Consider the following 27,963-nt stretch of genomic DNA (forward strand, 5'->3'; position numbering starts at 1 on the left):
GCCCCCTCCCCACACGCCTGTCCCTGAGTCGCCCACACCAGCCCGGCCTCTCCTAGGGTTTCCTAAAACGTGGGGCTCGCACCTCTTGGGTCACACTATGTGATTTTAAGGACAAAGACAGTGTTTTATTGTGCTTGTTATGTATCTCCTTAACAAGTATTAGAAAACAGGGCATTAGCACATCCAACCTGTGCTTTAGAGGACATAAGTGCTTAGAGCAAGGCTTGAGTTCCAGAGGTGAGTCCATCATGGGCAACTTAAAGAGAAACAGGCAGCAAAAGATAGTGTAAGGGTGGAAACATGGCCAAAAAGATGAAGGAAGCTGGGAACGACTCACCACTCTGAAAGCCCCGAACCCCGACCTCTGCCTGCCCCTCGGCCCAGGCTGGGCAGAAGTGCAGCCCGGCAGCCATCCCCCCGAGGCCTCCTCTCCCCAGGTGGGTCTGCAGCCACGTGCAGGCCCGCCCGAAGAGGGCCACAGCAGGGCCGTGGGGAGGCGTCTCAGCTGGCAGGGGCCTTGACGTCCCTGTCCTTCCCCCAGATCCTGGGCCCTAGGGGCCATCGCGCTGCTCTTCCTGCTGGGCCTCACCTGGGCCTTTGGCCTCCTCTTCATCAACAAGGAGTCGGTGGTCATGGCCTACCTCTTCACCACCTTCAACGCCTTCCAGGGCGTCTTCATCTTTGTCTTTCACTGCGCCTTACAGAAGAAGGTGAGGCGCTGAGGCGCGTGGGGTGGGGCCTTTGTCTGCTGTGAGGGGGGTGTGGCTCGGGCTCAGGGAGGATTCCGCCAGGGGCAAAGAGGGTTCTGGAAAAGAAAAGGACACAGCGGCCTGAGGCAGGAGAAAAGAAGGACTGGGGAGCAGGGAGAGCACAGGGCAGGGTGTGGTGGCGGCCCTCCAGGAGGCAGAGGACTCTGAGCACCACCCACACGGCACGCTTCCCCTTGAATAAGTCATGGGATGAACTCTGAGCTTCGTGGTGACAGAAAGTTTCCTTTTTAAATAAAATATGTTAAAATCTGAGTCTTAAAAAAAATAAAGGAAGGAGATAAGCAGAGGGCTGTGGAGAGGGCACACAGGCGGGCAGCTCAGGACTGCAGCAGGGTAGTCTGGGCACACTTTGTCCTGAGGCAGTGGGGGCTGGTCAGAGCCTTGTTGGTCTGGGGGCAGTGAGGTGGGTAAGGCTAAGGTGGGGAGTGAAGGAGGCAGCGATCACAAGAGTCCCGGCTGCAAGCCTGACTGCATCCCTGTTCTCCTCACAGCTGTCCTCTGGCCCCCATCAGACACCCAGGGACAGTGACATCCTTACATGGCCCCCAGGACACACAGTCAAAGGCAGCATCCTTGCACAGCCCCACCTCACACAGAGTGACAGCGACATACTTTCAGGAGCCCCCAGGCCCCCTCCGCTCCTCTCCTCCGTCCTCCCGCCGCGTTCTCCTCTGCTCTTTCCGACACCTGACATGGACCCTCCTTAGGATGTGTGTCCTGCCTCTCCCCAACGGTAGCAGGGCCCACTGCCTTATTTCTTTCAGGTCTTTGCTGAACTGTCTTCTCAGTGAGGCCTCCCCTGATCTATTTGAAATCACAACTCTCCCCACCCCGACAGCACAGCCTAACCCCTTTCTTGGCCCTAGTTCTCTTCGCAGCGCCTGACGCCATCAGACGTCCACATCACGTACTGATGTTGCGTCTGTGTTATGTGTCTGTCCACAGCAGGGCTTCACGTCTGAATTGTCTGGGCTCCCCTGGGGCCTCAGCCACGACTGGCACATGGAGGATGCTCAGCAAAGCTCTGTTGAGAGGATGGATGGGTGGGTGGGAAACTCGGCAGGGGTGGAGAAGGAAGGATGGGAGCCAGGACGCAGTAAGGCTCCTGACGTCAGAGGTGGGCGCCCGCTGCCAACTGTCTGTCCTCGTCCCCAGGTGCACAAGGAGTACAGCAAGTGCCTGCGGCACTCCTACTGCTGCATCCGCTCCCCACCGGGGGGCGCGCACGGCTCGCTCAAGACCTCAGCCATGCGGAGCAACACCCGCTACTACACGGGGACCCAGGTATCCGGGCTGGGGCCAGGGCACCAGGTAGGGCTCCCTGGGGCTGAGTGTTGGACCCAAGAGCTCAAGAAGCGGGGCAGCACTGGGACCAGGTCCCTGGTGGTTCCCCCAGGTGAGTGGTCTCAGAGAGGTCCTGGAGGGTGGGCGGCAAGGCCCCCTCACTTCTGGGCTGTGTCCCCAGAGCCGAATCCGGAGGATGTGGAATGACACCGTGAGGAAACAGACGGAGTCCTCCTTCATGGCAGGAGACATCAACAGCACCCCCACCCTGAACCGAGGTGAGGCAGCGTCCCTCCCCTCTGCCTTCAGGCCCTCGAGACTCCCAGGCCCATGTCTCTCGGCCGCCTTGTGACCTCTGACCTCCTGGGCAGGTACCATGGGGAACCACCTGCTGACCAATCCCGTGCTGCAGCCCCGTGGGGGCACCAGCCCCTACAACACCCTCATTGCCGAGTCGGTGGGCTTCAATCCCTCCTCGCCCCCAGTCTTCAACTCCCCAGGTGAGAACTCTGGAGCTGGGAGAGGGCGATAGCCCAGGTTGGGGAGCAGGGGGCTGCGTCCCGAGGGGTCTGAACTCGGTGTTCCAAGCCCACTCTCACCTTCTCTCTTTTTCCTCCTGGCCGGCACCTGCAGGGAGCTACCGGGAACCCAGTAAGTAGGACTCTTTCTGGTGACATTTCCGAGACCGGGAGGGGAAAGCCACAGTGGGCCCTCAGATGGCCTCACTTAGGGAAGAGAACTGAGTGCCCCCCACTGTCTCTGGCCTGGCAGCTGATGGAGGGTGTGTGTTTGGGCCTCAGGTGGGGAATGCAGGGGCTAAGGGTCCAAGCACAGGAAAGGGACCTGGTCGCCCAGGGTTCCTCACACAGCTGAGACTGTACCCCAGCTGGGAGGGGACTCTGGGGGAACTGGTCCCCACACCCGCTTCCACTAACTTGCTGCTGAGCTGGTGTCCCCACTGCCAGTGAGGAGCCCCCAGTCCCTGAGGTTAGGGGTGAGCCCCCAGAAAGCGAGGGGAAAGCAGCCCCCCTCCTCGCATCGGTGGGGCTCGCTGCCCGGCGCCCCTGAGCAACCCATTCGGCCTGCAGAGCACCCCCTGGGCGGCCGGGAAGCCTGCGGCATGGACACACTGCCACTCAACGGTAACTTCAACAACAGCTACTCCTTGCGAAGCGGGGATTTCCCTCCAGGGGACGGGGCCCCCGAGCCGCCCCGAGGCCGGAATCTGGCTGACGCTGCTGCCTTCGAGAAGATGATCATCTCGGAGCTGGTGCACAACAACCTGCGTGGCAGCGGCAGCGGCGCCAAGGGCCCTCCGCCACCTGAGCCCCCTGTGCCGCCAGCGCCGGGGGGCAGTGGCGAGGAAGAGGCGGGTGGGCCCGGGGGTGCTGACCGGGCAGAGATCGAACTTCTCTACAAAGCCCTGGAGGAGCCGCTGCTGCTGCCCCGGGCCCAGTCGGTGCTGTACCAGAGCGATCTGGATGAGTCAGAGAGCTGCACGGCGGAGGATGGGGCCACCAGCCGGCCCCTCTCCTCCCCTCCGGGCCGGGACTCCCTCTATGCCAGCGGGGCCAACCTGCGGGACTCGCCCTCCTACCCGGACAGCAGCCCCGAAGGGCCCAGTGAGGCCCTGCCCCCACCCCCACCTGCGCCCCCTGGCCCCCCTGAAATCTACTACACCTCGCGCCCACCAGCCCTGGTGGCCCGGAACCCCCTGCAGGGCTACTATCAGGTGCGGCGGCCCAGCCACGAGGGTTACCTGGCGGCCCCAGGTCTCGAGGGGCCAGGACCCGATGGGGATGGGCAGATGCAGCTGGTCACCAGTCTCTGAGGGACCTCACGGACCAGGGGCTGGTGGCCCAGGCCAGGGAGGGAACCCTGGGCCGGGCTCTGGTGGGAGAGGGAGACTGATGGAGGCAGTGGCTGGTGGGCCACTCTCTCCAGGCGCCCCTCAGCTGTGGGCCCTCCAGGCCCCTCGGGGACTCTGCCATGGGGGCCTGAGGTGCAAGGTTCACAGACAGGGTTTCCCACCAGCCATGCGCACCAGCTTGATTTGGGGGAAGTAGAGTGAGGAGGAGCCAAGAGGTCCCCAGGGGAGTGAGGAAGGAGAAATTGGAAGGGTGCAGCCCACTCTTAACTCCCCCTTCCCCCTACTCTTCCTACCCCCTGGAGGGAAATGAGGGCTTTGGTTTCCCTGGGCCAAAGGCCCTGCTGGATGGAACCTGTCAGCTGCTCCTCTCTGTAGCCAGAAATGCTGCCAGCTGCACCCAGAGGGAGCAGTGGGAGCAGAAGGACAGATGGACAGGTTCCTCCTGCACTATAGCTCCCTGCTCTCTGGAGACTGTGGCCTCTGGCCTGGCAGAAAGCCCCAGGGTGAGCAGAATGGGCAGTTGTGGCTGGTGGTTTAAAGGTGGAACATTCTCTGAAGCTCCTTTCTTCTGCTCTTTGCCCTGCCTCCCCAGCAAGCCTGCCCCCTCAGCCCTCAAGTGCACCCAATGACCCCCTCCCTTGGGGTGACTCCTGATGAAGCACAACTCCCCGCAGGGCCCCCAGCCCACAGGGGTGGCCATATCTGGGTAGTTCCCAGTCCTGTGGGCTCGGCTATCTGGGGAGCAGATTTTGGGTCTGGATCTCCCTGGGGAGTGGGTCCTGGGCTTGGATCTTTCCCTAGGGGGCCCTCTTACCCCTTCCTCTCTCCTCCTCCTCCCCCATTGCTGTAAATATTTCAACGAAATGGAAAAGAAAAAAAAAAAGACAAAAAAAAAAAAAAAGAAAATCTCATCACTTGAAGCCACCGGGAGCCTGCGGCCCAGCCAGCCCGGGCTTTCTCCGGAGCAGAGCGGCGCCGCCGGGCCTGGCAGCCAGGACTTCTCCGTGTACATGTGCATCCCCAGCCGGGGTGGGCGGGCCACCAGAGCAGCTTTTTACAATCCAGAGACGGAAAACAAAATCTAGAAGCAACAGCGAAACAAAGAAAGAACCCGTTTCCTTCCCGGCACCCGTCTGTCGCCTCCTGCTCCTGGCATCAGTGAGCCCTCCTGGGGCGTGTACCTCACTGCCTGCCCCAGGACCGGGACCTGTCCCCGTCCCCTCCCCACTGGCCCAGGGGAGGCACCCTCACACCCAAAGATGCTTTTGCCAAGATGGCTGTGCTGTCCCTTTGAGTTCCTGCTTCTTGTATATTGCTCCTGGGGACTCTGGGCTAGGGATGAAGGGGCTGGTTTCCCACCTAGAGAGGTTGATGGGGGAGGAGGATGAGGGGGGCAGGGTTCAATGGTGGTGGGTATGACTGAGGAGAGGGGCTGGGAGTGGTGAGATGGTCTTCTCTTGGGGCAGGAGAGCAAAGGTGAGAGACCACCTTCCCCACCCTACACCCTCCCACAAGGGAGGCAAAGCCAGATACAGGCCTGCGGTCAAGACACCCACGTTCTGGGGGCTCCGCCCCAAACCTGCAGACCCTGGAGGCTCCAGGCTTGGGCAGTCTCCTGAGCACCTCCCCTGGGCCTCCCCACCCTCTCAGCCTGGCCTTCCCAGTACCCCCAGCTCTTTGGAGGTAGCACAGTCCCATTGCCACACTAGCCCCGCCTGTCATTGCCATTTCCCAGGGCTGGGTCTGAGCCCTCCTTGTCTCTTCCGCTCTTTCCTCTTTTCTCACAAGTGCCATGAGTTTCCAGACATCTTCGGGTCTCAAGTCTGCTGCTGCCATGAACTTCTTTGGGTTAAGGGAGAGGGGCTCTAGGGAGGAACTGGGGGAAAGGTAGGTGGCTGGAGGGACCCTTTTTGCTGCTAGAAAGTCCCTCCCTTCTCCTGGGGAGCTGGGGCTGGTTTGTCCCCATCAGTTAGGGGAGAAGGGGTCAGACCAAAGATGGTGGTTTGTCCTGCATAGGGGGACAGGTGTGTGGAGAAGGCAGGGTTGGGTTCCATCTCTGGTTTTTTCTGGTAGGAAGGTTTAACTCTTTCACCAGAAGACCACAGGTGAGTCAGGACAGGAATGAGAAGTAAGCATGGGGATGGTCTTGCCCAGGCGGCTCTGTGAGGAGAGCAGGAGACAGCTCCGTGTGCTTCCTAGGCTTCGCTAGGCCAGAAGCTCCACTGTGGGGAGGGGCGGCCGGCAGGAGATGAGAGGAGTTGGCCTGACCCAGGCAGGAGCCCAGCTAGAGCCGGAGGAGGCTGCCTCTGACACCAGCGAGAGGGCTGGCAGAAAGGGTTTGGGGGGGAGGAGTGGGAGAGTTCCCAAGGGACTGGAGGCATGCATGGAGCCCTGCTCCCTCTCCCCTGCCCAGCTCTCCTTTGATCTCTCCAGACCTGACAATCAAGGGGAGAGAGGGTCCCTTGGTTCCCATTCCAGCCGGAATCACTAAGGTGGATTCCCAGGCCTCAGAGCTGCGTGGCAGGGTCACCTGGTGGGGCTGGACACCACTGCAGTCCCACACAAAGCCACCTTAAGAGCCCAGGTGTTCCCCACCCCAACCAGACCTGGTGCCTTGACACCCCCAACCCAGCTGGGCCGGTATAGAGAAGGAAGGGTCTTGGTTTCCTCTCCTGTTCCCTTCCTTGGGCTCCTGAATTCATTTGCTTTTAAACCTGGTTAGTTCTTTTTCTCTGGGTTTGGTTTTGGTTTTGGTTTTGGTTTCCCTGGCCCTCCTTTCTCTCTGTGTCTCCACCTCCTTCCCTGTGTCTTCCTCGCCGTCTCTGTGTTCCTCTTCTCTCACCCTCGATTTCTCTGTCCATTCGGGCCTCCCCGCCCCCACTCCCCCAGTCCCTCCTTGGTCTCCTTTTCGATATGCCAAACCAATTTTGGGTCGAGTGCATTTAACGAGAACAAAACAAAAGGCTCATAACAACAAGAACGTTTCAGAAAAAAAAAAGTTTAAAAAAATTGTTGAGTCAAAAAAATCAATAAAGAAATTAAGATTTCTTGGAATGACGAGTGGTGTGACTCATTTTGGGTGAGGCACGGGTGAGTGGACCCGTGCAGGGCACCCCGAGCTCTGGCATGGAGAGGTACCTGCACCCAAGTGGAGAGAAGCTACAGCAGAGCCTGGCGAGTCACAGGTCACTAATGGTTCGGGGACTCCGAGGTTCCTGGGCCTAGCTGAGCAATTCAGGGGCACTCTCTCTGCAAATCCACAGACACTAGCGTGGAAGTTATCAGAGCTCCCATTTACAGACGGGCAAACTGAGGCTTACAGCGCCTGGATGCACACCCAGGCCCCCCGGGCCCAGGCCACTGTGCCATGTTGGGTCTCAGAAGCCCTGCTTGGCCCGGACACCTGTCCGCAGGCTGGACTAGAGCAGAGCACAGGAGCTTCCCACCCGGCTGGTCTGATTCTAACCGCCTTTCCTCGACTCCCGCGGGCTGCTGGAATGGTACGTTTTCAAACACGACAACACAGTGGAACTGCATCACGTGGACTTCACATTCTCAGCTCTAACTGCCCCTGTTCAGAACGCACAATGGCAACCCACGGGGCAGGCACCTCTCCCGAGCCCTCTGCGTTCAACACCTGTGTCCAGGAGGCCACCCTCCCATTTATCCTCCCACCTCCCCAGTGACTCCTTCCCAGTCCCTGGTAGGCTCCTTCTCATCTGACCCCTGCATGTCGGTGGGCCCAGGGGCCCAGCCTTGGACCTTTTCCCTCCCTGCTCTCACTCCCTGAGATCTCGTGCCATCTGGTGGTTTTAAATACTGTCTATCCGCTGACGACTCCCAAACAGAGAGCTTCACCCCGAACTTCTACCTCGGGCTCCAGGTCCATACACACCCAACGACCTCCTCCTCCACATGCCCTGGGTGTCTGTGTCTGGTAGGACCTCAAACCTAACCCATCCTAAACGCTGCTCCTGACCCCCCACCCAGCTCCTCCCACAGGCCTCCCCACTGAGTCCATGCCATGCCGAGACTCCTCCCCTTGTTTCATCCCTCCTCTAACCTGGAGCAAACTCAGTGGTGGCTCTAACTTCACAACATCCAGAATTAACTAGTTCTCACCACCTTGGTTCAAGCCACCAGTCTCTCACCAGGACTGCTGCAATAGTCCCCTAACTAACTCCCTTGTCCCTTCTCAGGCTTTTCTCAACACAGAAACCAGAGTGATCTTGGTGAGCATATTTTGTGCCTCTTCAGCTCAAAACTCTCCAACAGCCTCCTCTCTTGCCCTGATGAAAGACCAAGGTCAGCACAAGGGTCCACAAGGCCCTACAGCATCAGATCTCATCCCCAAAGCTCTCCTCCTTCCCTCCACTCCAGCCACACTAGGCTCCTCACTGTCCATAAACATGTAGACCCCTCCTGCCTGCCTCAGGGCCTTTGCACTGGCTGTTCCACAGGGCTCCTTATTCTCCTGCAGGGCTTCTGAAAATCAGAGCCTCTCAGCAGGCCTTCCCCCCTGCCCCACTGAAACTGCAGTGGGCCACTCCAGAACTTCCTGCCCCCTGACCCCTCTTGCTTTGTTTGTCTCCCACAGTACTCCCATCTCACAAACCATCTTTTTTCTACTGTCTGCCCCCACCACTAGAAGGTGATGTAGATGGTCTGTTTTGTTCACTGCTGTTCCTCACTGTCTAGCACAGCGTTTGGCACACAGCAGCTGATCATAAATATTTGTTAAAGGATGGAGAGTTGAATTGAGCCTGAGATGAGAGCTGAGAATGCTGGCAGTTGTGATTCGGTTGTTCCCTCAGCTGGTCTCAGTCCCCACGGTCTCTCACTGTGTGATGCTAAGGCTCTCGTTCAGCGTGGACCTGAAACTGCAGCTCAGTATTTTAGCTAGTGCCCAACCCAAGAAAAGGCAACCTGCTCCTGATCTGGGAGAGGAACTGGTTCTACTGGACTTCCTGAGAGATGCTCTGTGAGCAAGTCCAGGGGCTATAAGGGTAGTTCAATGTAAATATATGTGATTTTGACCTCACACCGATTCTGAAATCTAATCTTGGCATAAGCTGAGAGGCTACAACTCTGCCGTTCTCTCGCCTTCGGGCCCTTGATGCTGCCTAACACATACCCTTCTCCACCACACACACGGCTTACTCTGCTGGGCCTGACCACCTCCGACCCACAGGCGGTTGTTAGTGGTGCCTGTCCACACCTGGGGCAACCACCCGCACATGCCCGGGAACAGTAACATTTATGTTGAGATTTACCATTTCAGAGCTCTTTCCTACATTTCACCTCATTTAATGATCACAAGGTATGTATTATAATCCCTATTTATCAGATGAGGAAACTGAAGTGGGACTATTAATTAAATGATTAACAAATGAAATTAAATTAGTTTCTCAAATAAGATTACTAAGCCGTCCGCACACCCTGGAGATGCTTTCCTTATGCTGCCAATTCAATCCCTTCCACGGCCCAGAGAGGCAGGTTTTATGGAGCCCCCTTTTACAGCTGCAGAAGCTGACGCCCAGAACAGTCAGGGGATGCATGTGCATCCATCAGCTAACAGGAGCGAGCGGACAGGCCTCCAGCGTGGCCTTCTGAACCCAGGGCTGCTTCTAGGGCTGTCTGCGCTGGGCTGCAGCTGCCCACGTGCCATCGCCGCTCGCCAGCCCTGCATGGCACCCAAGAAGGGAGGCTCCCTGCATCAGAAGGGACGCCCACAAACCACACCATGCCCTGGAGGACCCTGGCACCTGGGATGAGACTGTCCAGAGAGGGCCTGCGGGAGCCCAGCAGAGGGAGGACCTTAATACAGAGGACTCTTCAGATCCCTGGAGGACTGCAAGCACAGGCCTTGGCTCTCTCCCACAAGCTCCTGGGAAGGCCCAGGGGCCGGGCCGGGGCTAGCCCTCACCTCACACATCCCACGCTCCACGCTCGCTCGTTCTGCTGCTCTCTCAGCCTTTCACACATGCAGTCATGGCAACCAGCTTTGAGGATGGCCCTGCTGGCTCCTCCTCCCCCATCGAGATCACTTCTCACTTCATTGGGACTCTCCTCCACCCAAACCCCTGAAACTGTCACTCTTTTCCATCCGTCCTGTCCACCGTCCTCCACAACCCTCCACCTCTGTCCGAGTGGTCCCAGCTTCTCACAACTGAAGGCCTCACTCTAAGCCAGCCAGGCCTCTCCCAGGACGCAGACCCAAAGAACCACGCATGCGCACGAAGACAGCAGCACGGAAATCTGGGGCAGTCAGGCGTCTGAGAGTGGAACACAAGGAATGATCTGAAGTCTCAGCACAGAAAATCCTTGCACAAATAATACACATCCATAAAGACGGAATGCCATGCAGCCACTAGAAACGATGATGCAGAGAACATTAAGTGACGTGGAAATCTATTCATAGTAAGACTTCGAATAAAAAGCTGGATATAAGAGACAAAGTATGACCCAAGTTTTGTTTTGTTTTGTCATATACATATATATATGTTTATCAAGTATAAGCAAAAAGTGTGTGTATACATATATAAAACTGTGTATGTGTGCACACATATATATACACCTATGTGTATAGACATCTACCATGCAGAATATAAAACTGTACACCAGCATACTGACCGTTCATCTGTAGTGGGTAATTTTTACTTTCTTGCAACTCCGTATTTTTTAAATTTTTTCCATTAAACATATTACCTTTGTAATAGAAAAAAGTATGTGTGTGTCCTACTTTCTGTGGAAGAACAAAGGCCAAGAATAACTAACACAACCGGAAGGAGAAAGAATAAGGTGGTGGAATCGCCTTGCCAAGACTGGTGAGAGGGTGGTAACATTTAAGACAACGTGCTGTCAGCATGGGAAGGGACAGGCAGGCCCACGGAAGAGACCTGTGACTAGATGGGAACTTGCTCTCGACAGGGGTTACAAATCCCCAGGGAAAGGATGGGTTAATCCAGAGGATCTCAAATTGTTTGGTCTTAGGATCCTTTTACCCCCCTAAGAATTAATGAGGGGCAGGGCTAGGCAGAGCACAGAGGGTTGGGGGGCAGTGAAAACACTCTGCGTGCTACTATAATAATGGACACGTGTCATTCATTTGTCCAAACCTGTGGAACGCACAACACCGGGGGTGAGCCCTCACATCAGCTACGGACTCTGCGGGATCACGACGCATCCGTGTGGGTCCATCGCTGCAACAAACGTGCCACTCTGGCAAGATGTTGATGGTGCGGGAGGCTATGCGTGGGGGGGAGGGGATTTATGGGAAATCTGTGTACCTTATTCTCAATTTTGCTGTAAACCTAAAACTGCTCTAAAAAAACCTAAATCTTTTTAAAAAGTTAATGAGGACTCTAAAGATCTATTGTTTATGGGGAAAGAAAGGAATTATATCTATTTATACTTACTGAATTGGAAATTAAAACTGACAAATTTAAGAAAATATTTAACTAATTTAAATTAGCTAATAAATCAAATGTTAACATAACCTATCTTACGGAAAATAACTATCTTTTTTTAAAAACAAGGTAGTGAAAAGAATGGCATCGTTTTACATTTTGTAAGGCTCCTGCTGTCTGGCTTAATGGAAGACAGCTGGCTTCTCACACCAGCTTCTGTAGTCAGTCTGCTGCACTGCGCTGTTTTGTTGAAGTGTATGAAGAAAATCCAGCCTCACACAGATACATAGTTGGAAAAGAGAGGAGGTTATAACCTTTTCAACTAATTGGGGATATTCTACTTTGTTACTACACCATGACTCAACAAGTGGTGCTATGTTAAAGTTAGTCACAAGGTGAAATATGAAACTGTGTGAAGGAGCTTTCCACACTCTGTTACATCGAAACCCATTGGTCTACCTCACAATTGTCTTTCTTTTCTTCTTTTGGAAGGTTAGCCCTGAGCTAACATCTGCTGCCAATCCTCTTTTTTTTCTTGCTGAGGAAGACTGGCCCTGAGCTAACATCCATGCTCATCTTCCTCCACTTTATATTGTGGGACGCCCACCACAGCAGGGCTTGACAAGCAGTGCCATGTCCACACCCGGGAACCAGGCCTTGATCCCCGGGCCACTGAAGCAAAACGTGTGAACTTAGCCACTGCACCACGGGGCCGGCCCCTTCTACCTCACAATTTTAACTGATCTTTTACCCATGCAGGATTTTGTAACATCATGCATTGGTCTTTTGGAAGCTACTGATCTATTTAGTTACTACATTTCACTATACAATATTTTTAAAATCTTATTTGTTCATATCACCACTGATCTCATCAGAAAAATCTTTAAATATGAGCTGTCAGGTTCATGGTGGTGAATAAAAGTTTCCCAAATGTCTAAGTTTGTTGTCGTTGTTTTTTGTTGAGGAAGATCAGCCCTAACATCTGCTGCCAATCCTCCTCTTTTTGCTGAGGAAGACTGGCCCTGAGCTAACATCTGTGCCCATCTTCCTGCACTTCATATGTGGGACGCCTCCCACAGCATGGCTTGCCAAGCGATGCCATGTCCACACCCTGGATCCAAATCGGTGAACCCCGGGCCACCAAAGCAGAACGTGCGAACTCACTGCACCACTGGGCCGGCCCCAATGTCTAAGTTCTGACAGTTCAAATTTTATCATTGGCAACAAACCATCAGTTGTCCTCGAAGTGATCAGCTCACTTCCTTCATTTCTGAGAAAATATCTGCCAAACATCCTAATCTGAATAAGCACAGTCTGTCATCTTTAACGTAAAAACGGCATTCCATGAAAAAGTCGTCAGTTCCACCTCAATTCAATAGCTGTGGCAGTAAGCGCATGCCCTGCCCTCCACCCTCCACCAGCACTCAGCAGACATGCCCTCCGCAAACTTCTCATCGCACAGCGCAGAGCGTTAGGCCTCCTCCAGGGCTAAGCTCTAGCACCGCCCACAGCCTCTTCCAGGGCACGCTCAGGTGAAACATGCCTGTTTTACGCTGAGTGTGTGGTGATGAGGGCACAAGGACATCTACTACTTCTGTTTGGTGACACTGCATTGATTCCTGCCTAAAGCACCAGCAGTTTTACCCACCATTGCTTTTGTACTGACAATGTGAATGAGAAACACAAATAATGCCTCAGAATTTTTTTTTTTTTTTTTTTTAAGATTTTATTTTTTCCTTTTTCTCCCCAAAGCCCCCCGGTACATAGTTGTGTATTCTTCGTTGTGGGTTCCTCTAGTTGTGGCATGTGGGACGCTGCCTCAGCATGGTCTGACGAGCAGTGCCATGTCCGTGCCCAGGATTCGAACCAACGAAACACTGGGCCGCCTGCAGCGGAGCGCGCGAACTTAACCACTCGGCCACGGGGCCAGCCCCAATGCCTCAGAATTATTATGAACACAGTTTATCTCACGGATCTCCTGAAAGGGTCTTGGGGATTCTCAGGGGATCACATTTTGAAAACTACCGAACTACTCAATAAATGGAACTGGGACAAGTGGTTATCTGTGTGGAAAAATCAAATCAGTCTTACCTCATATAACAAACAAAACTAAATTCCAGGTCTGTTTTTTAAAAAGCTAAATATTAAAAGTAAAAGTTACAGAAGAAAACACAGTAGGATATCTTATTGACCTCAGGGTAAGATTTCTTAAGTAAGGCACAAAAAACACAAACTAGAAGTAGACTGATCATCTAATGATATTAAAATAATAACGATAATAATAATAAATTCTGAACCTCAACAGACACCATACACATGAACAGGCCTCAGATGTGAGAAGAACTTCTGCACTCAATATGATCAAGACAATCCAGCAGGAAAATAGGCAAAGATATAAACAGACAATTCAGAGAAGAAAGGCAAATGGTCAACGAACAGAGGAAAACAACTCAGCCTCACTAGTAATCAGGGCAACGCAAACAGAAACCACTAGTTTACACCCACCAGAAAGACAAAAATGTGACAGTCGGACAATGCCAAGTGCCAATAAGGACACCGAGCAACAGCAACACTGCTGGTGGGAGTGAGAAGTGGGATGATCCTTTTAAGAACCAACTGGCAACATCTAGCAAAGGTGAACACTCCCACAACCCAGCCACACACCCTCAGCGCGGATCCCAGGGAAGCTCGCATGTGCCCAAGGAGACGCACACAACAACCAGCGCCACAGCACTGTCCACGAGAGCAGAAAACCCGAAACAACCTAAACATCAAGCAAGAGGTAAACAGATATGTCAGCACCCTCCAACAAAACCTCTCGTGAAGGTGGAAGTGTCCCCGATATACACCGTCCAAGGCGGCACCACCAGCCACAGGGGCCTATTAAACGGTGCAGTGGGGCTAAGTGTGACTGGGGAGGTGAACTGATCGCTTTACGGAATTGTGACCAGCTGAAATCCCAGCAGCCACACGTGGCTAATGCCCGCCACGTAAGACAACACAGCGATCCAGCAGTGAGCGGAAACAGATTTGAGCTACACACGTGTCAGCAGAGATGCACCTCAAAAGTAGTGTGGTGGCCGCTGTTTCAGAGGTGGGGCTGGGCCTAGAGGGGGGTACACGAGGCGTCCAGAGTGGCAATTTTTGGAGGCGCGCACCCTCGGGGCCAGGCAGGTAGAGGCTGGCACTCACACTGCCCTGAGCATGGGCGCCTCCTGACATTCTGCGCCTCACTTGCCTCACCAGCTCTAGCCCTGTCAGGATATATTCAGTAGGATACTGGGTCGGGGGGCTGCAAGACCTCCCAGCTTCGGTGACTCCCCAGGAAGACTCGCAGGAGTCAGCAGACAGTTGGACGCACAGCGTGATTCCTTACAGAGAAGGACACAGCACAAAGCAGCCCGGGGAGACCAGGCACAAGCCTCCCACAGTGCTCTCCTTGTGGGTCACAGAGGGCGTGCTCGGCTCCCACGGCAGAGCTGTGACAACACGTGCGAAACGGCGGCTTCCGGGGAGCTCCTTAGTCACTGGGTGCCCCGGGCATCTCTCAGGGCCGGGTGAGAAGCAAGTTCCCCGCCTCCAGAAGGAAAGCAGTGTTCACCATCAACCACATCGTGTACCAACAGCTCAGGCCCGAGAGCTACTCTTCTCATTTAGGGACTGGCAGGCGCCCTCCTGAAGTCCAGGTTCCCAGACACCAGCCAAGGGCCAACCTAGCAGGGGCCATTCTAAGCATACAGTCTCGGGCCTGCTATGGCGACGCTTTTTTATACAGATCACTTATGTGAAATTGTAGAACACGATATACAATACCGTATATTGTTTAAAGACACGTGCACCTAAAGATGCACCAACACGCACAGAAAAATAAACACCACATCCAGGGCTGTAGTCACACTTGAGGGAAACAGGAGAGGAATGGGTGTGAGGCAGGGGTGTGGCAGGCCTTTCAAGAAGACTTACTTCTTCAGCCAGCAGGGGGTAAAAACCTACACTGTTACAGCATTTCTTACACTTCTTTGAACGTGTGCACACCTGTAGCAGCACCTAAGAACAGAGACTTCTCTCCTCCTTACCACGTACTACTAATGACTCATGTTTACTGAGCGCTTTTCACATCCCAGGCACTATGCTAAACACTTCAGATGGACTATTCTTTTTAAGAAAAATCTCCTGGGGGCCGGCCCAGTGGCACAGTGGTTAAGTTTGCACTCTGCTTCAGCGGCCCAGGGTTCGCAGGTTTGGGTCCCGGGCACAGACCTAGCACCGTGTGTCTAGCCAAGCTGTGGCGTCCCACATAAAACAGAGGAAGACCGGTGCAGACGTTAGCTCAGTGACACCCTTCCTCTCTCTCTCTCTCTCTCTCTCTCACACACACACACATACACACACACCATCTCCTGAAGACTCCTTATGTTCGAGGCTCTGCGCTAAGCTCTGGAAACATGTGGAGGGGTCAGCGTGAGCCAGGTGAGCTCTCTGCCCTCAATCAGCTTTCCATCCCCCAAGGGACGAGGAGAGAGCATAAGCACAGTTCAACCCACAGGTGCTGACAGGTGCAATGGGCCACAGAGCGGGGTGAGGTGGCGGAGGAGGGGCTGCTCCCCCCTAGGATGGTCCAGGAAGACCTCTCTGAGAGGCACGTGAGCTGAACCACCGACGACGACGAGAACGAGATGACCAGGCAACCGTCTGAAGGAAAGAGACTCCGGGCAGAGGGAGAGCAGTGCAAAGCCTTGCAGCGGGAACAAGATCCGCGCAACGAAACGCGGGCGTGAAGCCAGCAGGGCTGGAGAGCTGTGACCAGAGGGAGACCGGCGGACGAGGCCAGAGGGATCAGTGGAGGCCGCGGTGCAGGGCTCCTCCACCACAGGAAAGATCTTGGGTTTCACTCCAGGTAGGACCAGCCCATGCGAGTTTAAGCAGCATAGTGACACGATCTGCTTTACGACTGCAGGTGACTCGCCAGCTGCAGGGAGAAGGCCTTAGGGACAGGCCGCTGTCTTCATGGGCACGGCAGAGCCAGCGCTTGGGGCTGACGAGCGTCTCAGGGGCAATGCAACGGCTGAAGCCGGGAACAAGAGGGAAAAGGTTCACATGCAAAAAGAACACCACTGAGTCAGTGAATAAAGGTTTAATTAAACGTCTGCAAAACATGACATCGCGGCAGCTTCAACCACCATTAAATCTGGCGTTCACAACAACGGAGCCACACCAGGAAACGAGACAAAAATGAGATTTCCTCCAGTCCCCCAAATTCCCAAGTATGCCCAACGATTGCCAAGAAATCGCAGCCGACCATAAATGCGGATTTTCTTGCAGCCAGATCGTTTCAAAGGGGAGAAAAACTTTCAATTTTTTGAACCATAAAATAAGTTTTTTTAACCACGTGAAATTAGATCCAAACAAAGCCGAGCATGAGAGGCCCGAGGCCCCGCGGAGGCCGGCAGTTCAGGTTCAGGCTCCCGCTCCGGGGCCGGGCGCCGCCGGGAGTCCAGGGCTTCGGGCAGAGCCGGAGCGACGGGACGGGACAGCGGGCTCCGCGGCTCTGCGCCCGGGCTGTGAGCGCGGGGCGCGGGCAGGGACAGGCTTGCCCACAGCACGCCCCTCCGGAGCACCGGGCAGACCAGCGCGCCCCGAGCCCGGCGCCCCGTCCGCGGCCCCCATCCCCCCGCGGCCCCGGCCCCCCGGTGGCCCTCACATCCCGTCCGCGGTCCCCGTCCCCCCAGCGGCCCTCACACTCTGTCCGCGGCGCGCTCCCAGAGAACTCCCCCCGCGCGGCCCTCGCGAGGCGAGAGCATGACTCGAACCAGAGCCCCGGCCCGAGCGCGCCGCGTGGCCCCCGCCCCGTCTCCCCTCAGAAAAGTCAAACGTTCACGACTCCAGAGCCCCTCACAACAGCACAGGCAACGCTCACCTGCAGACAGACGCCGAGGGCGCGAACGCTCCTCCTCTGTCTTCACACCCTCCCCAACCGCGCCGGCGACCGACTTCCGCTCCTCTCCTACCAATCCCCAGCCGGGTCTTCACTCACCCCGCCCCCTAGGCCAAGTCAGCCAGTCACATCTCAAAGAGCTGGCTTTGTCCCCGCCCCACTGTTGCCCGCCAATCACCGCGGGCGCGAGCACCGCCCTACCCGCCCTCTTCAGCGAGCGCCGCGCGCCACCGCTCGGCGGTTGACAGCGCTGCTCCCCGCGGCATGCGCCTCCAGGGAGGGCGGGGCGAAGCGCCGGCCACGCCGGTGCGTGAACCCTCAGGATTGGCCGAGAGGAGCCCCGCGCTCTGACTCCGCCCACCCCCGCCCTTGACGCCCGAGTCGGAGACTCTGGGGATTGGTTCCCGGCGGACACCCGCAGGAGCCAAGAGATGGTCCCGCCTCCCCCGCGCAGCCCGGAGAGGGAGCGCCGCGGATTGGTCCGGGGAGTCTGGGCGCGCGCCGTCCGGCGCTCCCTGATTGGCTGAGGGGGCGCTCGCGCCGCCGGGGAGCGTTGACGGTGATTGGCCGGAGAGCGGGGCCGGCTATTTGAAGGAGGCGCGCGGACGGGAGACGCGCTGCAGTCCGCGGATCGAGGAGGCGGGGGCGTCTTGCCTGACGGGGCGCCGCCGACCCGAGGGACCTTTAGGCGGGCTCGGCCCCGGCGCTGGCCTTAGCCGCGGCCCGGCGAGGCGATGGCCAAGGTGTCGGTGCTGAACGTGGCGGTGCTGGAGAACCCGAGCCCTTTCCACAGCCCCTTCCGGTTCGAGATCAGCTTCGAGTGCAGTGAGGCCCTGGCGGACGGTGAGGCTGGGCCTGTGGGGGGACCTCTCCCCACGGTCCCTCCCGTTGCCCCTCGGGTAGACCTCAGCATCCCCGGACCCCCACCCTCCATCTCTGTGTGGCCAGACCCCCCGTCCCAGGCACCCAGTCTTCCCACCCTTCCCCACTGCGCTGTGATGAGACACTGCCGTCTCACCTCTACCCTATGGAGACCCCAACCCCGTCTTATTCTCCCTATGGACACCCCAGTCCCTCATTTTCCCTCTGGAGACCCCAGCCCCCTCCCCCAGTTTCCCTGTGGAGCCCTCTCCCCCAGGGTCCCTCCCTTCTCCCCCGTGAGACTCCTCTCTCCCGTGGCAAGACCTCACTCACCCCCATTTCCCCATCCGTCTCCCACTGATCCCCTCCTCAACCTGCTGATATTTACACAACCCCACCCCACCCACTTCTGCTTGTGTTCTCCCCAAAGCACATTCCTGGCCCCACCCAACTCTGCAGCCCCACCTGGGAAGCTGGCCGCTTCCAGCCCCATCGTCTCCCCAGCTCCTGGTCCCTCCTCTTCTCTGATCGTGGGCCCTCATGAACACACGCAAATCTGGGGTGGCATCGCCAGGCGAGATTGGCCGTTCCCGCGGTTTGCCTGCCAGATTCTGGCAGAGTGCTGCCGCAGGTCTTACCACAAACGCTCTTGACCGTCTGCCCTAGTCAATGGGTAGGCGGCTTGGGCTGAGCCGTGACGGTATCCAGCTTCAATCTGCTGGAAGGCCACAATCTTTGTATATCTTTTCCAAGGTGCCTTCACGGATGCACTTGTCCATCTGTGTGACGGAAAGGTGGACGTGGCTCTCCTCTCATAGATGAGAAGACGGGAGCCACAGAGAGTGAAAGACCTTGCAAGTAAAGGTCAAGTAAAAATTTGAAATCTAAGGTCAGCCAGGGAAGTCTTGGCACCTCTTTCAGGACAAGGTGCTCCATTAGACCATTTCTCCACTTAGTGGTTAAATGAGAAGAGGTAGCAGCTTAGGAGGTGGAGATCTGTGAGGCCAGGGTGTGCTAGGTAACGCCTCTTGTGGCAGGTGGGTGATTTGCCTGCAAAGCCACCAGCTTGGATTAGCTTGGGGTTGACAGAGCTTGAGATGTGTGCGTGCTTGGGCTGGGCCAAGTGGTCAGCCTCTCCCTGGTTTCTCTCCTCTTTAAATTAAGGAGTCTATTTGTGACTAACTATAGAATAAGCCCAGTTAAATCCTTTCTGGAACAAGGCAGGGTGTAAACAAAGTGTAGAATGACGCTGTGGAATAAGATTTAATTTTAAAGCCAGGAGATATCAGGAGCTAATAGGTTAAGGGATTCACAGTTCCCAGATGGCTGGAGATCGGGTTTCAATCCGCCTGTTTGCGCTCCTTGCATTTGAAACTGGTTGCATGCTCACCATCTAGTACTTTCATTCCTAGGAAGCCCCTGCCCTCTTCTTTTACTAATCTGTTTCTAGAATCAGAGCAGGAAAGGCCAAAGGCCACCTGCTGGTCATTATTTTTTAATAGAGAGAGATGGAATGACTTCTCCAAGGTCACACAGCCAGGCTGTCGCAGTGTTGACGCAAGGGTGTGTCTCTGAGTTCTGGCTCCAGGATCCTTTATCTCTGCTGTAACCTGGGAAAGAAAGGACGCGCCCCTGTCTTGTGAATAGGGCTGATGTGGGACTCGTTTCCACACCAGGACCCTCTCAAGAGCACAGGGGTGCTGTTACACCCAGACAGCATTGCTCAGAGAAGCTCAAGTTGGAAAGCAAACTCTGGCCTGGAAATCTGGACTCTTCGGCCCTACCCCCAGGGCTGTCCACGCCTCCGACCTGCCAGTTTGCTTTCTGCCTCTTCCTGGCGCTCTTCCCACGGAGCAGAGAGAATCCGTTTCCTGCCTCCCAAACAGACAGAGGGGGTCTGGCTGTGGAAGTCTCAGAGCCAGTCTCAGCCCTGGGACACTGGCAACTGGCAGTCTGACAACGTTCCCGCCACCGTTTCCCAAGGGTGCCACACCCCTTTTCCTCTTTTCTCCTCAACAACTGGAAATAGACTCTCCCAGGCGCGGGTCCACATTTGCTACAGTAGGTGAGCTTTTCCCGTTTCACTGAGAAATTCAACAGTTACTGCTTGACTAAGTCACGGAGCCAGATGTTCTGACCCACAGCTGACACACTGTGGTCAGGCCAAGGTTCAGCTGTGCGATCGTGATCAAAGGAAAGTGATAAGCAGAAAAAAGTCTACTAGGTAAGTTTGAAGAAGAAAAAGCGCAGGGAACAGCTTCTCCCGCCAGCTCCCCTGCAGTGGTTTTCTGCGTAACTTCGGTCGGGTCGTTGGTTCGGCGTGCGTTCGCATACTTAGTGGGGCACGTCCGGCGCAGTGGTGGGATCGGAGAGTTGGGGACTGCGGGCAGGTTACCCTTGAGGCCGCCAGAGGGTCAGGTCCATGCCTGCCCTGTGTGCAATCGTGTCCTCAGTTCCATGGGAATGAGGCTCTGCCGTATCGGTGACTGATATCCCGTGGTCAATTCTAAAGCAGGGTTGTCTTCAGAAACAGGGTCACTTAGGTGTGCTTCGGCTTAAAGCGTTTCGGCAAGTTTAAGAGGATTCCAAGTTGGAGTTCCTTATTTCAGTCATCTTCTGTTTCTGTAGATGACTTTACCAGCTCCACTAACTCTCATGTCAGTCCTTCTCTCTGGCCCTCGGTTAATACTCTGGTCTCTTTCTGGCCCGTGTCGAGGGAGCCATTGCCGCCCATGTGCCTGGCCACCTGCACAGTGCGTCTCTCTCCGGTCAGCACCCACAGTCTTACGTTTGCAAACAGAGTTAGACATCAGCTGCCCATGGCGGGCACCAGGGCCTGCTCTCTCTCAGTCTCCTCCTTGTCTCCTTCCAGCACGTTAGTCAAATGCACACGTGTGACCTGACTGCTGATAGTGGGGAGGGCCAGAAGGAAAAATACCAAAATAAAGAGCCGCATTAGAGAGCAGAGCTAGCTTTTTTCCTGTTCATCCAGAAATGGGTTATGTCTAGTTGTGTCACTACTTGTAACCAACTAAATCAATGAACTTGACTCCTCCCTGCCCAGAAGAGCCCGGCGTTTGACTGAGCCCCAGGAAACCCACAGTCCCTGCACCCCACAGACCTGCCAGGGATCCCGAGTAGGCAGCCCAGGTGAAACTGCAGAGGGCAGGAAACCAGTGCATCAAGGAAGAGCCTGGGGCTCAGGTGACAGACCTCCGCGGTCATGCCCGGCATCAGTGTGCTTCCAGAGTTGGGTGCTCCTGTGGGACACAGGACCAGGGAACAGGGCGGCTTCCAAGAGAGTTTGCTTCCCGTGAAAATCACAGCTTGTGAAACTTCCCCCAGCTGCGGGAGCTGTAGATTGTGTAATTTCGAAGAACCTAAAATAAGTTTCAGATCTCCTGCCAGCGTCCCTGTACTGGCATGACCTTGCCCTGAAACACTTGGACCTCCTGTGAGAGGCAGCGGTCACTGGGAATTTCCTCTGGTTGCTGGGCAGGGGCTCCGTAAGCACTTTTCATTTCATCTGGACGGAACATACTCAGGATGGGGCCTCCCTATGATGCTGCCTTCATTGACTGAATTGCTGTCGCCCCAATGTCCATGAGCAGGTGTGACTTGGTGCCCGATCTGGAAGCCCAAGGGTCTGGCTGGCTCCCCCGTGGCCTCATCTTCTGCCTCCTGTGGGTTGGCTCTCCTGGTGGACTGGAATCTGCTGCCCTGGCTCAGTTGTCGAGGGATCTCCTGAGTTTGCTGGCACTGGTCCCTGTGTGTGAAAGGGGATGCTGCTTCCTGTCCCAGCACCCAGTGGGCAGGGCCCTGAAATGGCCCAACTCCCCGCTGTCCCCTCCTTGGTGCGCCTTGTCACGCGGGTCTTAATTCAGCCTCTGCCACACGGCTCACCCTTGGGCTCGGAGAGGCCCGAGTTTCCCTGGAGGTGCAGAGTCAAGGTTGCCTGACAAAGCTAGGCCCATGTGAGAAGTTTCCGACTGGAAGTCAGAGCTGCCCGTCTGCCCCAGTGTCCAGGACTCTGGTGCCCGGCACCTGGTGCCCAGTGGATGTCAGGTTTCTTGAGACTAAGAATCTTTCACTGTAGGAAGGGTCTGTCTATAACTAAAACACGAGAAGACTCTTTCCCTGTCTTCTTCTTGTTGAGCTGTTTCAGTTCCTTAACACCCATGTCCTTGCAGACCTGGAGTGGAAGATCATTTACGTCGGCTCAGCCGAGAGCGAGGAGTTTGACCAGATCCTAGACTCAGTGCTGGTCGGCCCTGTCCCAGCAGGGAGACACATGTTCATCTTTCAGGTAAGAAAGATGAAGCCTTAGGCCTTGACACCTAGAAACATCCTCTTCCACCCAAAAGCACACAGTGTGGTTCACCGGTCAAAAGTTCAGGTTCAAGGGCTGGCCCGGTGGCGTGGTTAAGTTGGTGTGCTCCATTTCAGCGGCCCGGGGTTTGCAGGTTCAGATCCTAGGCGTGGACCTGGCACTGCTCATCAAGCCACGCTGTGGCAGCATCTCACATAAAATAGAGGAAGATTGGCAACAGATGTTAGCTCAGGGCCAACTTCCTCGCAAAAAAACAAATTCAGGCTGAAATCCTGGCTCTTCTCTCGAGAACTGCCTGACCTCTCCGAGGCACTTCACACCCTCCCTCTCCTCCACCTTGGTCAGAGCTCTTACCACGAGCCACTGATTCACAGCTGACTCTCGTTATTTGCAGTAGTTACATTCTGGGCAGTCCCTGCGAACACTGTGTTAGGGAATTTTTGAATGCTGAACCATCGCCCCTAGAGGAAATCCAGGGTTAGGGTTCTTGCAAGTCACATTTTTGTCGGCCAATCAATACAAAGCCTTGTTTTATGTCTGTTTCTGTTAAAGACACCTTATTTAGTGGTAGTATTGATCGCTGACAGTGAACTCTGAGCCAGCAGCACGTAGCTCGTGCCTGAACGAAGCTTCTCTAACACACGTATTTCTCCATGAGGCACAGCACAGCCTCCTTGTGCTTAGGGACACTAGACAGTGCTCAGCACCATGCTGGGGGCATTTTAAAGGGCAAAATCACCAACAAAAAGCACAAAAATGCAACAAACACCTAAATAGGCCATGAAGAGAACACAATTCATTTAGAGTAAGAGCTGAAACAAGAGGAAGAGCATTGCCTCGTGGGGCCTCAGCTGGGGACGTGCACATCCAGCCACTCAGATCCCCCATTCTGCGTGTCGAGTGACGGTAAGAGCGCCCCAAGTACTGATTTGGGGTTGCAGATACACTTTAATGAGTAGGCGGGTTCACCAATCCCAAGCCCCAGATACGAGGCTCTGCCGTGGCTGCCAGAAGACCCCCCCCCCAGCACCAGGGGCATCAGAAGCGCCGACTTAGCGTGACCCTTGCTCGCACTTAAGTTTGAAAGCCTCGGCTCAGACCCACTCCCTACTTCACCCCTGCTGCTCCCGCCCCAATCAAGGCAACCTCGCCCTGTCGTACCTCCTCCCCCCGTCTGTCCACAGCCACCCCCTCCAGCCCGCCCACCTCCAGGGCCGCTCCCAGGCGCTGCCGGCTGAAGCGTACTAAGTTTGGAACACGGAGCCCCGGGTCTTCATTTTGTGTTGGTCTCAGTTCGCACCAGTTGTGCAACCAGTCCCCTCCATGCGTCACACCTTGAATCTGGCCACCTCTCTTTCCCCACCGCCTGGTCCGGGCCGCTGTCCTCTCTCCAGAATGACTGTGGCAGCCTCCTCCTGCCTCCCGGCTCCATGGAGCCTTCCTCCCACACAGCACCACGCGCTGCCACGGGCTTTGCAGAGCGCGGGAGAGCTGCAGCACTGCCCTCCTGCTAAACATTCTCGCAGCTTCTCTCCCAGCCCTTAACTGCCCAACAGGCCCTGGGTGGCCTGCTGCCCACCTGTCCAGCCTCAGCCTATGCCACCCTCCCCCCTGCTTGCTACCCTCCTCCTCAGTGCCATTTACTTCTCCTTTGTGGCACCTGTCACATTCAGCACTTGACAGGTGTTTGCAGGACTGATTGTCTTCCCCACTTGATTGAAAATTCCCGAGGGCAGGTACCGTACTTTTGGCTCAGGAGATACTGTTACTTGAGAATCATTGTTGCTGATGGAGTGTGACTGTGGTGACCCATGCTGAGGCCCAGGTTGTTTCCTCCAGGCTGACGCCCCCAACCCGTCCCTCATCCCCGAGACCGACGCCGTGGGGGTGACCGTGGTGCTCATCACCTGCACGTACCATGGGCAGGAGTTCATCCGTGTGGGCTACTATGTCAACAACGAGTACCTCACCCCCGAGCTGCGGGAGCACCCGCCCCTGAAGCCAGACTTCTCTCAGGTGGGCTTGGCTCTGCACTCCTGCTCCAGGGCGCCAGCTCTGCACAGCAGGGAGTTGAGTCGTTGGAGTTGGGAGCCAAGGTCACTTCTTAAGGTTTTCAAGTAGTGCTCAGATCTCGCAGCACCAGGCCAGAACAGGAGAGAGAAAGGCCTTTGTTTCTCAGAAGCATGCCTTGCTGAATCCAGATTAGATAGATCCTGGCCCTCAACCCTGGCACGCGGGCATTCCCTGGACTTCCGTCCGTAGCTGTGGTGGTGACGGGATAAGCAGGGTCTGCTTGTCCTGGGGTGGGGCAGGAGTTTGGGGGTGCCCTGGCTCTGTGGGAATAATGAGAGGGCACGCTGATAAGGGTTGACGTTCCTCTTCCTGCCCCAGCTCCAGCGGAACATCTTGGCCTCAAACCCCCGGGTGACCCGCTTCCACATCAACTGGGACAACACCACGGACAGGCTGGAGGCCGTGGAGAACCAGGCCCCTGCCCTGGGCTGCGGTGCCGCCCTCAGCTGCACTCCTGTCAAGGGCTTGGGGCTCCCTGGCTGCATCCCTGGCCTCCTCCCCGAGAACTCCATGGACTGCATCTAACTGGGGACCCAGGCCCAGCCTCGGCCCAACTGGCACCACGGCCCGTCTCCTGGCTCACTGGGAGGGGGTGGCCGGGCCTCCCGGAGAGTCCCATGTGGAGGACTTAGGGCCGTCGGCTACATCCAGGCTGGTCAGACTTGGCTCCGAGGAGGGAACAGGCCTCACGTCGCCCAGCCCAGCCCAGCCGGATCGTCTCGCCTCTCCTGCCAGGCCTGTGAGAAGCGGGGGCTGCATTTCTTCATTCCTTCTGACTCGTGTCCTTTCTGTCTTCCACACCCACCGTCAGTTCCACCTGCAGCTCATTGTGCCACCATGCTCCCGTGAGTACCATTGACCTGGAGCTCTTCCCACAGACCTCCCTGGCCTGCTTTGAGGCTTTCTTGGTCAATGCCTGGCAAGGCTCTGGCCTTGTTGGGCCAAAGGCTCTGTCTTTCCTTTCCCTTCCCAAACATCTGAGCAGAATCCACCCAGCTTTCTGGAGTCTGGGACAAGGAATCTTGGTTTGAAGGTGGACTTGGACACGATTTCCAGCATTCTCTCAATGATTTTTAGGTCTTTTCAATCCAACAGCCCCTGGAAAACTCTGTTCCCAAAAGTGTGATCAGCAGGATGCTGAGGAATGATGGCTGACTTTCTCAGTGACAGGTACCCTCCAGTTGTGTCCTAGCTGGACCTGCCTTTCCCTGGCGGCTGCTGCTGTGGGGAGATGGCATGTTGGAGGGACCTTCTGTGCTCGCTCTGTCCCAGTGTTGGCCTCAGGCCCCTCTGGCTGCCTTGGTCTGCCGTCTGCTAAGCTCTCAGAGTGATCGCGGACAAGGGAAGCCCCAGGGACCCTAAAGCCCCCTCCTGCCACCATGCTCTCCGCCGCGCCCCACCCCCTTGCTGCTACAGGGTTGCTGTTGTGGTTGCAGTTTGTATATTAAAGGGTTTTTATATTAAATATGTTTGGTTGGTCTAAAAATAAAAAGCACTTGATGTAGACTACTTGTTTCCGCCTCTGGCGCAGGTGGGCTGAGACGGCTTCATCCATCTCTCCTGGTGACGTGGAGGCCTCCTGCCTCGTCCCCTTGCTCAGCTTTCTGACTCTAGTCTTAATTGGTTGGATAGTTGTATTCTGGACTAAGGTTTGGGGAAGAGTTTTTCTTTTTCAAAACTTAAGCAACCCAGCTGTTCTGTAGATAGAGCATAAGCTGTGATTTTTCAGACTTTGACCTTGACCCACAGGAGAGAATTAACCTGTGTGCTCCAGGGACACACACGGAGCAACTCTTTTATTACATTTTACTTCACCTTACTTGGTAGCCTCACAGCCCAAAGGGGCGTGGCTTGGCTGGTGAACCTTTCCCCGTAATTCATGGAGGAGCCCCGACTCTCCCCTCCCTGAGACTGTGGTGGACCTACGAAGGTGGGTGCAGACAGCTGCTGGTAGGGGCAGGTTGTAAGCCCATAGGCTGGTAGGCCTGAGCCCCGCTAGCCCCTCCGAGTCTAGGAGAGCTGCTCGTCCAGCCCCCTGCCCCTCTGGGCACCTCCCAGGCGGGCCCTCCTCTGCTTCTGTGGTTCTCAACTGGGGACAGTTTGGCCTGCACGGCACAGTGAACAACGTCTGGAGATGGTTTTGGTTTTCACAACTAGTGGAGGAGAGGAAGGTTCTGCTGGCGTCCAGTGGGTAGAGACCGGATGCTGCTACACACCCTACAGTGCACAAGACAGCCCCCCAGCAAAGGCTGACCCGCCGCAAATGTCAGCAGTGCGGCGGTGGGTGGGGAACTCCGCGCGTCCTCGCGCTGTGGGTGTACATACAGGGCACCCCGAAGGAAGGGGCATTTGCTACCTCGCTGCTTGGGGGCGGCAGCTCCCTTCGCATTGCCCGGACGGACGGAATCCTCAGCCTGGAGGAGCCCCACGTTCCTCCTCCGTAAAACAGGAGCGACGATCCTAGTACCCAGGGGATCGGAACGTGGTGCGAAGCATCCGGGCGCGCCAGCTCTTAGGCTGGCGGGCGCCCAGCAGAGGGCGGGACTCCGAGCGCCCCCTCCCCAGTGCCCCTCGCTCCCGGGCCCAGCATCCCCCTGAAGCTCGGGCTGTGGCTGAGCGGAGACCCAGGAGCTGCCCCCCACCCCCGCCTGGACCCAGGCCTGCCGCCGCACTCCTGCGCCAGGCGTCGTGCATGACAACGGCCAGCGGCCCAGCGACCTCTGACCCGCGCGCCGGCCGCGCCCCTCCCCCGCTGGCAGGTGGACAGCGGCTGCGCCGGGGGGAGCACAGCGCCAACCTCGGCTGGCCGGCGGCCGCTGCCGCACTGAGCGGGGGCGGGGGACTGCGGCGCACACGGGGCGGGCGCCCGCCGGGACCGCCTCCTGGGCCTCAGAGCGCCGCGCGGCCGCCAGCCAGCCTCGGCCGCCCCGCCCGCCCGCGGCCCGGCCAGCAGGCTGCGCCTCCGCCCCGCCCTCTCACCCCGGGATTGACACCGAACGTTCTGCGGGGGGCGGGCCGGGCGGCGCGCCTCCGCCAATGGGCGGCCTCGCTGGGCGGGTCCTGGGCCCCTTCGGGAGCCTCGACCAATCAGGCGCGCCCGCCCGCCCAGCCGAGGCCTAGCCAGCGCGCGAGTGGCCGGGCGGCCGCGGCGCGCGTCACGGGGCCAAGACCCTATGGCGGCGCGGGAGGGTCCCGGAGGGCCAATGGGCGGCGGCGCGGCGCCGTCAGTCTGGGCGGCCTGGACCAATGAGCGGGGGGGCTGCGGGGGCGTCACGGACAGCAGCAGCGGACTTGGGCTGAGGTTCCCGGGCGGGCGGGCGCGGAGAGACGCGGGAAGCAGGGGCTGGGCGGGGGTCGCGGCGCCGCAGCCAGCGCAGCCAACCCGAGCGGCCGCCGCCGCCGCCGCCGCCCAGCGCGCTCCGGGGCCGCCG

General features: G+C 56.7%; 2 protein-coding genes and 1 long non-coding RNA gene across 8 annotated transcripts in view; 2 read left to right on the forward strand and 1 right to left on the reverse strand.

The window, feature by feature from the left end:
• The window catches only part of ADGRL1 (adhesion G protein-coupled receptor L1), a 28,077-nt gene extending 21,117 nt beyond the window's left edge, over nucleotides 1-6,960 (forward strand). For all 6 annotated transcript variants that reach the window (XM_046685261.1, XM_046685262.1, XM_046685263.1 and 3 more), the window contains 6 exons: nucleotides 542-710; nucleotides 1,926-2,054; nucleotides 2,236-2,332; nucleotides 2,426-2,554; nucleotides 2,688-2,705; nucleotides 3,143-6,960. In XM_046685261.1, the coding sequence (XP_046541217.1) occupies nucleotides 542-710; nucleotides 1,926-2,054; nucleotides 2,236-2,332; nucleotides 2,426-2,554; nucleotides 2,688-2,705; nucleotides 3,143-3,885 (1,285 nt within the window). In that variant the 3' untranslated portion in view covers nucleotides 3,886-6,960. The remainder of the gene's footprint in view (nucleotides 1-541; nucleotides 711-1,925; nucleotides 2,055-2,235; nucleotides 2,333-2,425; nucleotides 2,555-2,687; nucleotides 2,706-3,142) is intronic.
• LOC124252114 (uncharacterized) lies at nucleotides 9-17,295 on the reverse strand. Its single transcript, XR_006891915.1, has 3 exons — nucleotides 17,251-17,295; nucleotides 590-805; nucleotides 9-256 (listed from the first exon to the last, which is right to left on the reverse strand). It is a non-coding gene; the product is annotated as an uncharacterized LOC124252114 (long non-coding RNA).
• A 650-nt stretch (nucleotides 17,296-17,945) lies between these two features.
• On the forward strand, nucleotides 17,946-26,038 carry ASF1B (anti-silencing function 1B histone chaperone). The gene is made up of 4 exons (XM_046684698.1): nucleotides 17,946-18,111; nucleotides 22,320-22,435; nucleotides 24,299-24,475; nucleotides 24,851-26,038. Exons 1-4 carry the CDS (start codon nucleotides 18,003-18,005, stop codon nucleotides 25,055-25,057), a joined length of 609 nt encoding a protein of 202 aa, XP_046540654.1. The 5' UTR covers nucleotides 17,946-18,002; the 3' UTR covers nucleotides 25,058-26,038.
• The last annotated feature ends 1,925 nt before the right edge of the window (nucleotides 26,039-27,963 follow it).

This window comes from Equus quagga, chromosome 14, assembly GCF_021613505.1.
Source record: "Equus quagga isolate Etosha38 chromosome 14, UCLA_HA_Equagga_1.0, whole genome shotgun sequence".
Lineage (NCBI taxonomy): Eukaryota > Metazoa > Chordata > Mammalia > Perissodactyla > Equidae > Equus > Equus quagga.